The 15,332-nt window shown below is 47.8% G+C and overlaps 1 protein-coding gene across 1 annotated transcript; it reads right to left on the bottom strand.

Annotated features, from left to right (window-relative positions):
- Positions 1-224: 224 nt before the first annotated feature.
- On the bottom strand, positions 225-15,101 carry METTL1 (methyltransferase 1, tRNA methylguanosine; the record flags this gene model as incomplete). The annotated part of the gene is made up of 6 exons (XM_079966896.1): positions 225-2,845; positions 4,631-4,732; positions 7,700-7,813; positions 8,920-9,104; positions 12,232-12,398; positions 14,929-15,101. 6 exons carry the CDS (start codon positions 15,099-15,101, stop codon positions 2,705-2,707), a joined length of 882 nt encoding a protein of 293 aa, XP_079823022.1. The 3' UTR covers positions 225-2,704.
- Between the last annotated feature and the right edge of the window lie 231 nt (positions 15,102-15,332).

Genomic DNA, 15,332 nt, shown 5'->3' with positions numbered 1-15,332 from the left:
ATGCATTGTCCCAGGGAACTCTGGGAATTTTGTGAGAGGAACAGGGCTCTTCTAACAACTGTCAGCACCCTTGGCAAACTAAGGTCCCCAAGATTCTTCGGCGGCTTAAAGCGATATCACGCTGCTTTAAATATATGGCACAGTTGGGACCTGAGTCTGTTCTTTCCCATTACCATATTTACCCGTGCTTTCTTTCTAAAAAAACATAACAGAACTCCACAGCATTGTTTTGAAATTTAAATACATATTTTAATTGCGCATTCTCATCTCAAAAATCTGCATACCTAAACAGCACAATTTATTTCATGCATTTTGGTACTTTTTTGGGGGGTAAGGGAAGCTAAGAAAGGGTACTGCAAAATCTGGAGAAAGGATACATGTGTAGGACGACTACATTCTGAAAAATCTGCTAGCATCAGGTTCCACAGAAATTCAAATTCCCCAAGAATCCCTCCTTCCCCTAATGAACCTCATCTGAGCCAGTATGTTTGAATGACACAGCCAGCCTCTGTGAATGGGGAAGGCTGCCTTGCCTGCCTGCTCCCCTCAGGAGCCCCCCCCCCCCCCACTCTGCCGGACAGGAGACATCTGTCGGGAGACAAAAAACGATAGGCCCCAACAGACGTCACCCAGCTATAAGATCCTTGGGATGCTGGCTTCAGCTTGGTGAGCCAAATAACCCTGCAGGACAGTGTCTGCAAACAGTGGACTATAGCCCAAACATCCAATCAAATCCAGCTGTGGGACTGGGAAGGGGTTTTTCCTTAAAAACCCAAGTCAGGTGACATCATCTTGGTTCCTCTTATCAGCATGATACACACACTCGTGTCTGGAGCATTGGGTGGGGGGGAGGGAGGCGACTTCAAATCCCAGTCCGGATGTGTCCTGTTCCAAGTTCCCTTGTGCGCTAGGAATTACCCGGCTTGTCACACCAGGTACTTGGCAACCTGCAGCCCTCCAATCGTCAAGTAGGCAGACCACCCTTGGGGCAGAAACAACAGGCTGTTCCGGCTCCGCTTACGAGGCGAGTGAAAAAAAAAGGATGACTCAGGCTTAGCTCATGCAACTCTGAAGTTTGGGGAGTGCTCTGTGAATGTGCACAGCCTATCCACCTTGCGTTACCCTTCGGCGATGACTCATTATCGCACCGTGGCAAAGGTTCCAGACTTAGCAATCTTTTTATGCACCTTAGGAAACGATGTATTTACCGAGAGAAAGGAACCTCGGGAAAAGATTCATCCCTGTATATTCTCCCAGTTCCACGGTAGCTTGAGCATCCTGGGTTTGATGCTCTCAAAAACAGGTTCTTAGCCCTTATGGATGCTGGCTTGAAATGGTTTTGGTTCTTTAATAAACATGCAAAATCCATGGGCGCTGCTTTGGATTTCCAGTGGTAGGAATCCTGCCCCCTTATTTGTTAGAGCTGAATCAACAATGGAAAATATTGCCTAATTTATAGGTCACATTCTCTTTGGGCAAATTATTACAGTCATACCTTGGGTTGTGAACGCTGCGGGTTGCGTGTTTTCGGGTTACAGACTGTGCCAAACCTGGAAGTACCAGAAAGGGGTTACTTCCGGGTTTTGGCGCTCGCACATGTGCAGAAGCACTAAATTGCGCTTTGCACAGAAACACTGAATCGCGTCATGCGCAGACGCGGCGCCGCGGGTTGCAAACGTGCCTCCCGCATGGATCACGTTCGCAACCCAAGGTTCCACTGTAATGCATGGCAGAGACATATCCAAGTGTATATTTATGGAGCATCTTTGCAATGACATGTTCCCTATAAGCTAAATGCAGACGTGGGGAACCACTTGGCCTAAGTGACCAAATGCAGCTCTCTGGACCTCTCTGTCTGGCTCATTGGACTCTCCCAGCGCCCCCAGTCCTTGCTCCACAACCTCCCCCTGGCTGGAAAGTGAACTCTGGTCATGATTATTGCTCACAGAAGTCGAGTGTGCAGAAGCTATCCTACTGCACATGGGTAACAACTGCAGTCATCCCCCTACAATCTAGGCTACTAGCGACGGAATGATTCTTGCAAGAAGACCACAGTACTCAAAGATAGGTGACTGACAAGTTTCAGAATCTCCCCCATCTGAGGCTCTCTGCACTGGGAGTTAGGTGCATGTTGTCTTAGCCCAGCTGATCATCTGGCACAGGTTCTCATTGTGGCAGGGCTCTCTTTCTAACACACACCCCCACCCCTAAGAGCCAGGGGTTTACACCTGGCACTGATCTGGGGAAGAAGATGGAAGACTGCAACTCCAAAGCACAACTGCGGGCTGAGCTCAGAAGCTAGGCTGGACCTGACAACTCATAGCGCCTGATGGTTCTTTCTTCCTGTTTATTATTCATTCACAAAATGAAAGTGACTGATGGTTCAATGGAGTGGGAGGCACCTCCCGGATCACTCATCCTGCTACGTGGGGCTGATGCTTACCCCAGTATAGCTGGGACCAGGCACCCCCGTCCTTCTACGGGCAAAACAAGAAGCAAACAAAGCAGGCAATCCCTTACTCAACCGTTCAGCCGAGTTACCCCAGAAGGGGAATCCCCAGCTGTGTTAATAGAAGGCTGACCCCAGCGTGACCAGAGGCGTTGAGTCCGTCCCATTCTTGATGCAATCCCTGCCCCCAACACCTCCCTTTTGACACACGAGTTGGGACGACGTGAATTTTCTCAGGCCCCGGAAATTCCCCGGTCATGATCCTGGCGCTTCCTGTTCCTCTGTGGTGTCTCTGATGCGCCGGAAGACAGCCGGGAAGGTCTTGCCTCCGTTCCTCTGGACCTTCTTCCCTTCCTCAGTTGAGGTGTCCAGGAGGCCGACGATAGGATCACTGGCCTGTTGGGAGAGGAGGAGGAGATGTGGCTGCTTATTAAAAAAGGACAGTCACAACACACAAACACACACAGCACTGGGAGAACTTCTCTTTCACCCTGTGGAAGTTGAAACTATCCATCTAGCACTAAGTTGCACCGAGCGGGGAAATAAAAGTGCACAGACCTTGCTATGCCAAAGCTGTCTGCAGACAAACGCCTGCTCCCACAGCCTGAAAACGGAGATGAGCGTTGCACCCCACAGTCGATTTCTGCACATACACCCCCAAAAGGGGAAACTGTCCCACAATAGAAGTGGACCAATAAATTTACAGCTCTCCTCTCAGTCTACAGCATGGATGAGTTGTGTGTTTGTGTCCGAGAGAGTTATATGCCTGCATCTGTGACAAGTTTGGGCACATTCGCCGGCCTTTTGGGCCAACCTTTAATGCCTCTCTCAGGTTGAAAATGTTAGGATATTGATATTCCGTTCCACCTTAAGTATAAGCATAGCTCTTGTGTGTCACATGTCTGTTTACACTCCAGCACAGCTTGCTGGGAACTTCCGCTTTGCTATTGCTTTTGCTGCTTGCTCTTGGACACGAAGAGAGAAGACGTGTTTTTCCTTTGTCCTGATGTATGCTGAATAAACTGCTTGTAGATATGCTCTCACAGCCATCTCCTGCCACTTCTGTTTGCGCTGGAGACAGCTGGGGCTTGCAAATTGCCCCCGTTCCCTTGGCTGCACCCCAACAGAAAAATGTTAACCACAACAGAGTGTAAAGGGGAATAACTGAACTTCTTCAAGGACTTCCACAACCTGAGATCACAGTGGGGAAACGGAAGAGGGCCTTTTAAGCAGGGCCCCCCTCCAGTCAGGGAATGCCCTCCTCCAGAGAGACTTGCCTGCTGCTTTGAACGCCTCTTTTTATTTCGCTAGTCCTCTTAAAACCATTGAGGCTGTTTTCACCTCTGCATTTCACTTCAGCTTTCAGTTGTGGCTTCTCACCTCAACACTGATGACTTTTGGCGCTCCCAGTATTAAACGATCGGGGCTGGAATGGCACACATCCGTACTGTTGTTCTGCTCTATAGAATTTGGGGGCTGCTGCAGAATGGCGTTTCATTGGGATGGTGATGTTAATCTGCTTTAACTGGTACATCAGAGCTCAGACAACGGGGCAACTAAGAACAGGTTGGCTCAGGGTGAAAATGAGGAGGGAGGGGGCAGGATCAGTCCAGCTATTCCCAAATTACAGGGTGGGGAAGCTTTAAAACAGGACATTTCTCTCGTTTTTCCTACAAGTTAATGAACACGTGCAGCAGAAAGAGGAAGACTGTTGTGGATTAAAAACTTTACTTCAGGGCCTGTTTTATACATCTGCGTCAAAGGGTGCAATCCTGTGTACACTTAGCAAGGAGCAGACACCCCACTCAACTCAGTAGGACTGACTTCTAGGCATGCACATGTAAGATTTATGCCATGAAACTTTTATGCATTTATTTGGCTCCAGCGATCCCTTACATGTTTGTTGCATTTTACTCCTCTTTAGGTCTGTATGCTTTTAAGAAGTGCTGAAATTTAAGATTGCAAGTGCAAGTGCCGATGTGTCACTGGGGCGGTTTCCACAGAGGTTATATCTGGAACCTGGAAGTTCATCGGGCGGTGAGCTAATTCCAAGAGAGCAGCCTGGGAGAATTACGAAACCTTTTCATGCAGGTTGCTTCGAAAGCCTGTCTGGAACTGCAAAAAATCCCTTACATCAGAGATGATGCACTTGCACGGATGTGCCCGCTCCCTTGCACTTACCAGTTCTTTCAAGGACACCTGCTCAAAAAGCGGGTGTTCCCTGAAATGCTTCACCATCCACCTGTGCACCTCTTCCACATCCGTGATGGTGTAGACGAGCCCCTGGCAGAGATAAGGAAGATGTTACAAGGACGTAGGATGCAGAGGACACTCTCTATTCTGTTTGCGTAATGGGACTCCCCCGCTCCCCAAATCTGATCTGGAGGGTTGGAGAAAGCCCCAGGACAGATCTGGGGGTGCTTATGGTGTGTGTGTGGGGGGGGGGAGATGGGCAAGTCCCACTGTGCAAGCAGGAAAGCTGACAGGACAATTGCTTAGCACTACATGGGACAGAGAGGGACGCGGGTGGCGCTGTGGGTTAAACCACAGAGCCTAGGACTTGCCGATCAGAAGGTCGGTGGTTCGAATCCCCGCAACGGAGTGAGCTCCCGTTGCTCAGTCCCAGCTCCTGCCAACCTAGCGGTTCAAAAGCACGTCAAAGTGCAAGTAGATAAATAGGTACCGCTCCGGCGAGAAGGTAAATGGCGTTTCTGTGCGCTGCTCTGGTTCGCCAGAAGCGGCTTAATAATGACCCGGAAGCTGTACGCCGGCTCCCTCAGCCAATAAAGCGAGATGAGCGCCGCAACTCCAGAGTCGGTCACGACTGGACCTAATGGTCAGGGGTCCCCCTTTACCTTTACCTTTACATGGGACAGAAGCCAGAACAGTTTGCTATTTGGGATTGGGGCAAAATATTCCAATGCAAATGGAGGGGGAAGGTTTTCAACAGAAAATGATTTTCCCAAACCACTGGAAGCTTCCTGTTCAAAGTTGGATCTTGGGCTCATTTCCGAAAAGGAGTAATTACTGGGTATTCTGAAGCCCCAACTTCCTTGCAGCCTAGGGCTCAGCAATTGCAGCCGTCACGATTCTTGAGGGCGCTGCTGCACTGCCAACTCTTGCGCTGTGCCAGACTCCTCCTTAGCCTTGGGAAAGCTACCTGGAGAGTTGTGGGGTGACTCACGCTGACTCTGGGTGAGGCCTGGTGCTGATTCATCACGAAGGCTGGCTCCCTTTTGCGTGCAACCCCAAAAGCGGCGACGCAAGAAGCAGCAGCAGCAGCAGCAAGGATGCGCTCCATCTTTCCCGCCCACCCCTCCGGCAGGTGAAAGGAGAGTCAGCCAGGGTGCCCTGGGGAGAAGCTGCCAGGACAAAGTCAGGGGCTGGAAGTGGCGCAATGCTCGCTCGGCTGCCAGGAAGTTTGCCAGCACAAGCCTCCTGCTAGGAGCTGGGAAGACAGTGTTGCCTTCAGCACTAATTAGCACCCGTCCCTAAATCTTGGGAGTGAAATTCCCAAGCGATCCAGAGCGTCTTGCTTTTCCCTAGGCTCCCGGGCACAATGACGCACCTGGAGTTTTGATAAAAGAGAGTAATTATTTGTATGAAGATGGCGTAGCTTACTCTGGGAAGGCCTACCCTCAGGAAGTACTCAATTAGCACAGAAGGGCGTCTAAGCCGGAGGGCAGACACATTCCTCCTCCGTTCACGCATCCTCTTGGAATGCTGAGGTGGAAGGGAATGTCTAGACAGAGACCTCTGTGACGCAACACACCCCAAAAGAAGCACCTCCAAAACCTTCACTGTCCCTCTTCATGGAGCCCATCGCTCACCAAATTCAGCTGCCATGGAACCCCCATGCATCTGCCTGACATCCTGGAGAAATACCGTATTTTTTGCACCATAACACTCACTTTTTTCCTCCTAGAAAGTAAGGGGAAATGTCTGTGCATGTTGTGGAGGGAATGCGTACTGGTGGCATGCCTACGGATTTTCCTCCTCTAAAAACTACGTGCGTGTTATGGTCGGGTGCGTGTTATAGAGCGAAAAATACGGTACCTGGGAATTGGGGCGGTTCCAGGGCATGCTCCCAGGTCTCATGGGCTGCTAGCCCAATCCTAGGTAGCTGGTTTATTACCTGGTCAGATTGCCTGTCTACTCTGGCTAATAGTGGCTCACCTCTCAGACAGAGGTCATCCAGAAAACTGTCATGGAATTCTACTCAATATTGATCCAGAGCAGATTCCAACATATAGTTAGCAGAGTAAAAACTTAAAACACGTTGCACCACCAAAAAAGACCAGAGGCAATTGATATTCCATTCAGCAGAGCTTTACTCCTACTGAAGGCAAATGAGCATAATGGTCACAAATCCAGTGCATTCAGGATTGGCACTGCCCATAAGAAATCCAGTTGCAGCAGACTTAACGAACAATAACTTATAATAAGACTAAACCTTAACACTATCTATGTACAGAACACCACATCAGAAGTAAAAGAGATAGAAGGTGAAAGTGAAACCCAGGCTCCTTCTGGTCCTACCTTTATAGCCAGCATGATCTTAACAGATTAAGCAGTTTAAATCAGCTGTACTCTGCTTCTCCGAAGGTATAACCCAAACATCATGAACCTTCTGCTTCTTTCTTTCACACAGAGAAGCTTCCAGAACCCTCTTGAATTAATTAGAATAGGAAAGATCTCTACACATCAGATCAATACTTTCCGCACTAAGAAATGCAAACTGACAGATGTTGCTGAACTACAACGGCCATCATTCCCAGCCACTGACAATGCTCACCGAGGCTGATGGGAGTTGTAGTTCAGCGACTTCTGGCAGGCCACAGGATCCCCAAAATGGATGCCTGGCTGTATATGCTAAGTAATAAGAGCCTCCAGCAAGGAAGTGTCAAAAAGTTACTGCTTCTTCCCCTGCACTCCTTAGACCGCAAATGACCACCAGAGATGTTAGTAGACATATGGGAGATATTGAAAAAAACAACAACCAAACAAACAAAAACTACTGCCCTTGCAGTAGATGGAAAATGTTTTGCATTCAGTGTTTATTAATGTGAGATGTTTGTTTGCCCTATTGATATTAGTGTGCTTTTGGCCTAAATTGTCTGTCTCTTTTGGTTTTTGCCTTGAAATGTTGTTGCATTTTATTCTGCAGGTTGTTTGTGAGCTGCTCTGAGCATGGTTCTGTTGAAAGGGGCTCGGAAGAGGCTAGACCACCCTCGAGAGCAATGCACTCACCTCCTCGCAGAGAACATAGGCGTATTCTGCCAGCAAAGTGGTGCTGATAATCCGCCATTTGTGCTTCGTCTTCTTGAAATGAGGATCGGGGAAGAGGAAAAACATTTTGCGCAGCTGGATTTTATGCAAAAAAGAACAAGAAAGAGATGCCTCACCACCAGAAGGAATGGAAGAGGTTAGCCTGTCAGCAGCCTGCAAATTAAACAAAACCCCTAATCTGCATTTGGCCTGCTAGGGAATATCCAGGGCCAACAAAGACTTTGTTGTCTCCCTCCCGTCCCCAAAGGAATGAGACTGGCACTCAGCGGGAGGTCACACATTCTGCCTGTAGAAAGCTCCAGAATCAAACTCTGGATGCACCGCCAGATAAACAAAACCTTGGGCAGCACAACTGGGGAGGACCTCAGTGAAGCCTTGGTGAACCATTAGACTAGAGCTGGGATGAGAAGCCTATGGGCCTCCTGATGTTGTTGAACTACAACTCCCAACATCCCTGACCACTGGCCATGGTGGGAATTATAGACCGTGCACCCACCATATTTCCCCCCAAAGAACCATGGGATTTGTAGTTTGTTAAGGGTTGCTGGAACTGTAGCGCTGAGGGGGTGAACTACAGTTCCCATGATTTTTTGGGGGAAGCCACATGCTTTAAATGTACAGTGGTACGTCAGGTTACATACGCTTCAGGTTACATACGCTTCAGGTTACAGACTCCGCTAACCCAGAAATAGTGCTTCAGGTTAAGAACTTTGCTTCAGGATGAGAACAGGAATTGTGCTTCGGCAGCGCGGCGGCAGCAGGAGGCCCCATTAGCTAAAGTGGTGATTCAGGTTAAGAACAGTTTCAGGTTAAGTACGGACCTCCGGAACGAATTAAGTACTTAACCTGAGGTACCACTGTACTTTAAATGCATTATGTGTACACAGCCAGAGTCCAGCAAAAAAAAAAGGGGGGGCCACAGATTCCTTATCTCTGTAATAGATATCACCAACAGTCCGACAGGACAAAGCAATTTTGTATGGGACATTGTTTTTTAAAACACAAGGATCTATCCTAAAGATCCATGAAAAAGCAGCAACAGATGACAGAGGTTTCTCTTTCGGAGGAAACAGCGAGAACCTCAAATGTCCAGGGCAGGAGCGTCACAGTTGTCTTTAAAAGTGTGTACACAAATAATTTTTAAAACTCCAAATGGGGAGAGACACTCTTTGGAAACTCACCTGCCCCTTGCGGAAAAAGTTGGGCAGGTGTTTCATGGCATTGCTGCGGACGCAGCCGATGTTCTGGAACTGCCCGGGGTGAGATGCTCTCAGAGACTGGATCCTGTCCCGCACATAATCGGAGACCTTCACTCGGATTTCCAGACCCAGCATTAAAGTCTTGGGAAACAGGGGAGACAGTGCAACTGCAAAAGAGAACAGCCAGTCAGTAACTTAAGACGGCAGAGGTTCTTCTATATATATAAATCTTGTTCAATAAAATCAGCACAAGGTGGCCATAAAGTCAAAGATGCTTTATCTCCCTGCTCCCCCTGCAACTCCACATTTCAAAGCCAAAGAGATGCTTTCTAACCCCTCTGCTAGACTTAACTTCCTTTTCTTACACTGTCTTTGCATCATTCCTCTGTTTAGAAGTCCATGGAAATATATGGGACTTCCTTCTTCAGTAAGCTTAGCTAGGACCAGGCCTGCCAAGAGTAGGCCTACTCATAATTTCTTTACTAGAATGTTGACGGTCAACAAATATGATGCAAATTTCCAAAGCAAAGGACACGATGTGAAAATCTCTTAATAGAAAACAGCGTAACTAACCAGAGTATGAGCTTGCTATATCCTCTTGCTTAAGAACACAGGAGTTTCTTGCTAGAGCAGAGCAAGGTCTACAAAGTTTAGCACTACTAGGAGAGGGGAAGTCCACCCAAAACCGGCTATGGTCCACTTTTTGTAGCATTCTCAACATTCTCAGTGTGTGCCTTTACTGTTATCACATAAGGCAGGGGTAGCCCAAGTGAAAGCCTCCAGATTCTTTGGACTACAACTCCCATCAGCCCCACTCAACATGGCCAGAGGTCAAGGATGCTGGGAGCTGTAGTCCCAAAAACACTGGAGGGCACCGGGTTGGCTACCTCCAGTGCTTAGGGAAATTTTTAAAGTTTGAAGTTTTATTCTGTTTTTAATGCTCTGTTGAAAGCCTCCCAGGGTGACTAGGGAAACCCAGCCAAATGGGCGGGGTACAAATAATAAATTATTATTATTGCAAAACATTGTTTAGACGATGCTTTGCAAAACTTGCTGTTTAAATTTCAGTGTTAAGAGAGGACAAAGAAATGTGGAAAACAAGAATGGCCAGCAATGAATTTAAGCACATGGAGTGACACCGATTGAGGAACACAGCGCAACCCTATGCGTATTTCCTAGGAAGTAAATCCCACTAATTTCAGAGGAACATAACACACAAGGAAGTGCGTGTAGGATTATGCAAGCCTGGTCTTATGCAGGCTGACTTGGAAAGCAGTCCAGCTGCGTTCGGTCCAGCTTGCTCCAAGGAAAGAGCACACACAGAACTACAGCCTTAGTTTCATGGAGGGCAGACTTCCCCAACCTGCTGCCATCCAGATGTTTTGGATGCCTATCAGTCCCAGTCAGCACAAATGTCCAAAACATCTGGAGGACACTTAAGAACAAAGACTCAATCCTAGACGCTATTTGGGGGCTAAGAGATAAGATTGCAGTGGGAAGCGAGTCCCACTGAACTCATGATTTCCATGCAAATAGGGGGCTGTAACTTCCCTGAATTCAGTGGGACTAACTTTCAATTCAGATTGCAGTTCTTTTTACCTCCATCCAACACATTCCTGTCTGTGGATTCACAAGATGGTCAAGGAGCGACAATTAATCATGTGAAAAACTTGCCGCAAGCTTCTTTCCTGAGTAAAGGGTTTTTCGTGTGTTTTTTTAATGTAGATAACTGGCAGATCATGACTCTTTATAAACTCAGACTGTCGCATGATAGCCGCCCTCATTATAAGGAAAACACCACAGTAGAAATCAATCCATCGCCTTCCGATCACTGTGAATCAGCAAGAATGAATTCTAAAAATATAGACAACAGTCTTCGTAAGAGCCAGGGCCTATTCATGCTTAATAAATGACACATTTCTCACTGGGAATTCCACGGCGAACATCTGTTTGCCAAATGAAGCAGATGTGTCGCCATCTCAATAAATTATTCTGCTTCTACTAATTATGAGGAAGGATAAAAAGAGCTGTCTGCTCCTGATCACTAGAATCTCTGGGTTCCAAGATTACATCAGTCACAGCCTGCATCTTTTGAGGCTTCTCCTCACATCCATGAGGACTGCACACTTGCTTTTTCAAATGAAGGCTGACAATTCTCAGGCTACAGATAGGTATCTGAAGAAGCGTGCACGCACACGAAAGCTCATACCAAGAACTAACTTAGTTGTTCTTTAAGGTGCTACTGGAAGGAATTTTTTTATTTTGTTTTAATTCTCAGGCTGTGGAATTACAGTACCGCCAGCTACAAATGCAGAAAATACTACCAGCATCCACCCCATTTGCTTTCTTTCTTTCCTCCAACATGAATGGAAACTCTAACTCAAATGTGTTCTACGCAGACCCCTTGAAAATTGCAGATGGACTTGGCAGACCACCTAATGATTTCTCTGCCTGTTGTAGCCATTGTAATGCACTGTGCTAGATACTGTATGGTTCTCAATTGTGTTTCCATCAGTTCTTCTATTTCTCATATATTGCATTTTATGGTATAGAATTCAAACTGCAATACAACAAAATGCACAGGGTCTCGCTATCCAAAACACGATGCGTTCTCAGGAAATCATTTGTTAGGCAAGCATTCACATGACAAGTCGATGATTTCCACTGATTCCTATGGGGAAATTTCTAATGCATTCCTGACCACAGAATTTTTACCCCAGGAAAACCCCTGAAACCTTGCAAAATGAAAAACAAGGAAAAAATACTCTTATTTGTCCAATCTCTCCCGCTTCCTCCCTCCTACTATGGTTTCTGAATAAACAGCTGTCACAGACCAGGGAGAGAAGGAAAGCATTTGAAAAGGATTGTTTTATAGTCTTTTACAGGCTTGTAACCCGTAGAGATGGGACGCGGGTGGCGCTGTGGGTTAAACCACAGAGCCTAGGACTTGCCGATCAGAAGGTCGGCGGTTCAAATCCCATTGCTCGGTCCCTGCTCCTGCCAACCTAGCAGTTCAAAAGCACGTCAAAGTGCAAGTAGATAAATAGGTACCGCTCCGGCGGGAAGGTAAACGGTGTTTCTGTACACTGCTCTGGTTTGCCAGAAGCGACTTAGTCATGCTGGCCACTTGACCCAGAAGCTGTACGCCGGCTCCCTCAGCCAATAAAGCGAGATGGGCACCGCAACCCCAGAGTCGGTCACGACTGGACCTAATGACCAGGGGTTCCTTTAGCTTTACCTTTAACCTGTAGAGAAACCTTAACCATCAGCTAACTCTCATTGGGGAGAAATTACCAAGCAAGCCCCCATAACCGCAGCCGATATCAGCAAACTCTACTTGAGACGCAGGCTTAGTTCTCTCTTCTGCATCCTTCAGGTCATCGTGTTGGTTGTCTGCAGTTAAAGGAGCAAAAAACTCCGGGTAGATCTCTGACCAGTCCATTTCTTCAGGCTTGGCAGGACTATCAGGAAAGAAACCAGAGGACTTCATGAAGTAAGAGTGCAGAACAGTAATTATACATTGACCCTAGAAAAACCACCACCCAAGGTAATATGTATTGGTACATATGAGGCAAAAAACCTTGCAGTTGGGCAATTCATTTATTAAGACCAACTAAAATGTCACAAAATAGTGGCAAGCCATCTCCAGAACTCTGCACCAGGCAAGGTAATTACACAAACAAATGGGTGACCGAAAAAGTGGGAAATGGAGATTGCAGACTAAGGCTGCAGACACACCATACATTTAAAGTACAAGATCACCCCCCCCCCCAAAAAAAAAAAAATAGAGAGAGAGAGAGAGAGAATTATAGTTTGTTTAGGATGCTGGGAATTGTAACTCTGTGAAGTGTAAACTACAGTTCCCAAGATTCTTTGAGGGGGAGCAATGTACTTTAAATGTATGGTGTGTATATAACCTGCATTGTTGTTATATGCTACAGTTATCAGATTATAAACCTAGTATTTTGGTATGAAGCAACAATGGCTGTTTTCCCAAGAGGCAACCACGAGGAACAACTTCTGTGGGACACAATTTATTACAGGTTTCATTAACTGAATTGGGCAAGAAGTCAGGGCTGGCATGCATCATATAATGTTGACACAGAGAAATATTCCCATGATTTGCATCTCCGGAAACATTCCAAAGACTTATGTCGTAAACAAGGAAAATGACAATTTGTCCATCTGGAAGAAGGGGGGAGGGAGATCCAGACAATAAAATTTAGGGGACTACAGTCAAATTCTAACCACAATTATTTGGAAGCAAGTTCCATTGATGTCACTGGAAATTACTGTCACCGGAAATTGCTTTGTACATGAATTGTATTAAGGCACGCTTAACTTGTGAGCAAGTCCCACTGAATGCAATGATGCTTACCTTCAAGTAAAGACATAACTGCGCTGCAGACTACAATATATGCTGCCTCAGTCATATGCACACGCACACAGAGAAGCTCCCTTTCATTCAATTATCAATATGCCCAAACAAGCGTGCATGAGCTTTAGGTATCCTTACTTGGAAGCAAGTCCCATTGGTCTGGTTCCCATATAACATAAAGCCATAGCTTATTAAACTAAAGTTACATAAATCATGCTTTAGGTTTACTTGCAAACCTTGCCCAGCAGCTTAACTATGGTTTGTCTGCTTCCAAATCAAACCATGATCTGAAGTGACGGATCGATGTTGGCTTACACACCTTAGCTTGTTTTAACTGTGGCTTGGCATTAGGTGTGAACACAGCACTCTTCCTTGTCCATAGCTCACCGAGTTAAAAAGACACAAGGCAAAACAGGACAAACTTGGGAGAAACAAACCACAGTTTGTAGGACAAGTTGCAGTTTGTTGAAGAACAATAGTGAAGCGTTATGTGCAAGGGACGCGGGTCGTGCTGTGGGTTAAACCACAGAGCCTAGGACTTGCCGATCAGAAGGTCGGCGGTTTGAATCCCCGCGACAGGGTGGGCTCCCGTTGCTTGGTCCCTGCTCCTGCCAACCTAGCAGTTTGAAAGGACGTCAAAGTGCAAGTAGATAAATAGGTACTGCTCCGGAGGGAAGGTAAACGGCATTTCCGTGCGCTGCTCTGGTTCGCCAGAAGCGGCTTAGTCATGCTGGCCACATGACCCGGAAGCTGTACGCCGGCTCCCTCGGCTGATAAAGCGAGATGAGCGCCGCAACCCCAGAGTCGTCCATGACTGGACCTAATGGTCAGAGGTCCCTTTAACTTTACCTTATGTGCCAGGCAGGCCACTGATATCAAGGAGCCTTGTTTCTAAGCAGAGTTAGAACCAGACCATTACAGCTGAATTCAATGGGGCTTGCTTTTGAGCAAACATGTATGTAGGACTGCAGTGCCATCATCTCACAGTTCACCATGAAGAGGGGTGCACCAAGACAGTTTGTCACTGATGAATATAAACTCTAGAGCAGGGATGAGGAACTAGAGCCCCCACCCCCAGATATTGCTGGCCAACAACATCTGGAAGGTCCAACAACATCTGGAAGGTCCAACAACATCTGGAAGGTTAGATTCCCTAGAAATTAGAGATCACGAAAACGTCTGCCCAAGAAGCAGGTAAGCCAGACTAGTGGCCCATGTTTTGCATGCAGAAACCCCCCAGGTTCCTTATCCCCTCCCACGAAAGCAACTCCAGTTGCAATACTGGGAAAGCCGCAGAGATTCCTCTGTCATTCATAAGAGACAATACCGGTCCGAACAGACCAATGCGCGGTCTGACTCCCTATGGGGCCTATATTCCCTGAGTCAAGGGGCGGGAGGTGCGAATTTCGACACGGGAGCCTCACTCAGAAGGGAGCCCCAGGGAATTCAACAGCAAAACACGTCAGAACGGCAAAATCGGGGTGCGGCCGGCAAAGCGGACAAACGTCTCTGTGAGCCCGTGGGGAGCCTACAGAAACGGGCGGCGAGGGTGGGAGCCCGGAAGAGGGGCGATCGCGGGGTTGTTGCTGCTTCCCTATCCCGCCCGCACTCACTAGCGCAGCGTGTGATCCGCCAGCGGGTTGGAATGCGCTCTCTGCCGGTAGAAGCGCTTCTGCGGCGGCGGCGGCGGCGGCGCCTTTGCCGCGACGGGCCCCTCCATCGCGATCACAGCGCCGGAGCCACGTGGAGCACCCAGTGGACAGGAGTCGCGGGAGACGCGCGTCATCGCGTCGCGCCCTCCGCCTTAAAGGGCCAGCGGTGCCCGGGGCGCTCCTGCCTGTTTCCATGGCGACGTTTGAGCTGCTTTTCTGGCGGTTGCAGCACTTCCTGGCGGCAACAGACCGCCACGAGAGGTGGTGGGCTCTCCTTCCCTGGAAGTTTTTAAGCAGAAGTTGGATGGCCACCTGCTATGGATGCTTTAGCGAGACTCCTGCATTGCAGGCGGGGTTGGGCTAGA

This window comes from Podarcis cretensis, assembly GCF_951804945.1.
Source record: "Podarcis cretensis genome assembly, chromosome: 2".
Lineage (NCBI taxonomy): Eukaryota > Metazoa > Chordata > Lepidosauria > Squamata > Lacertidae > Podarcis > Podarcis cretensis.
The sequence above is the reverse complement of the archived record's forward strand: the minus strand, read 5'-3'. Positions and strand labels throughout refer to the sequence as shown.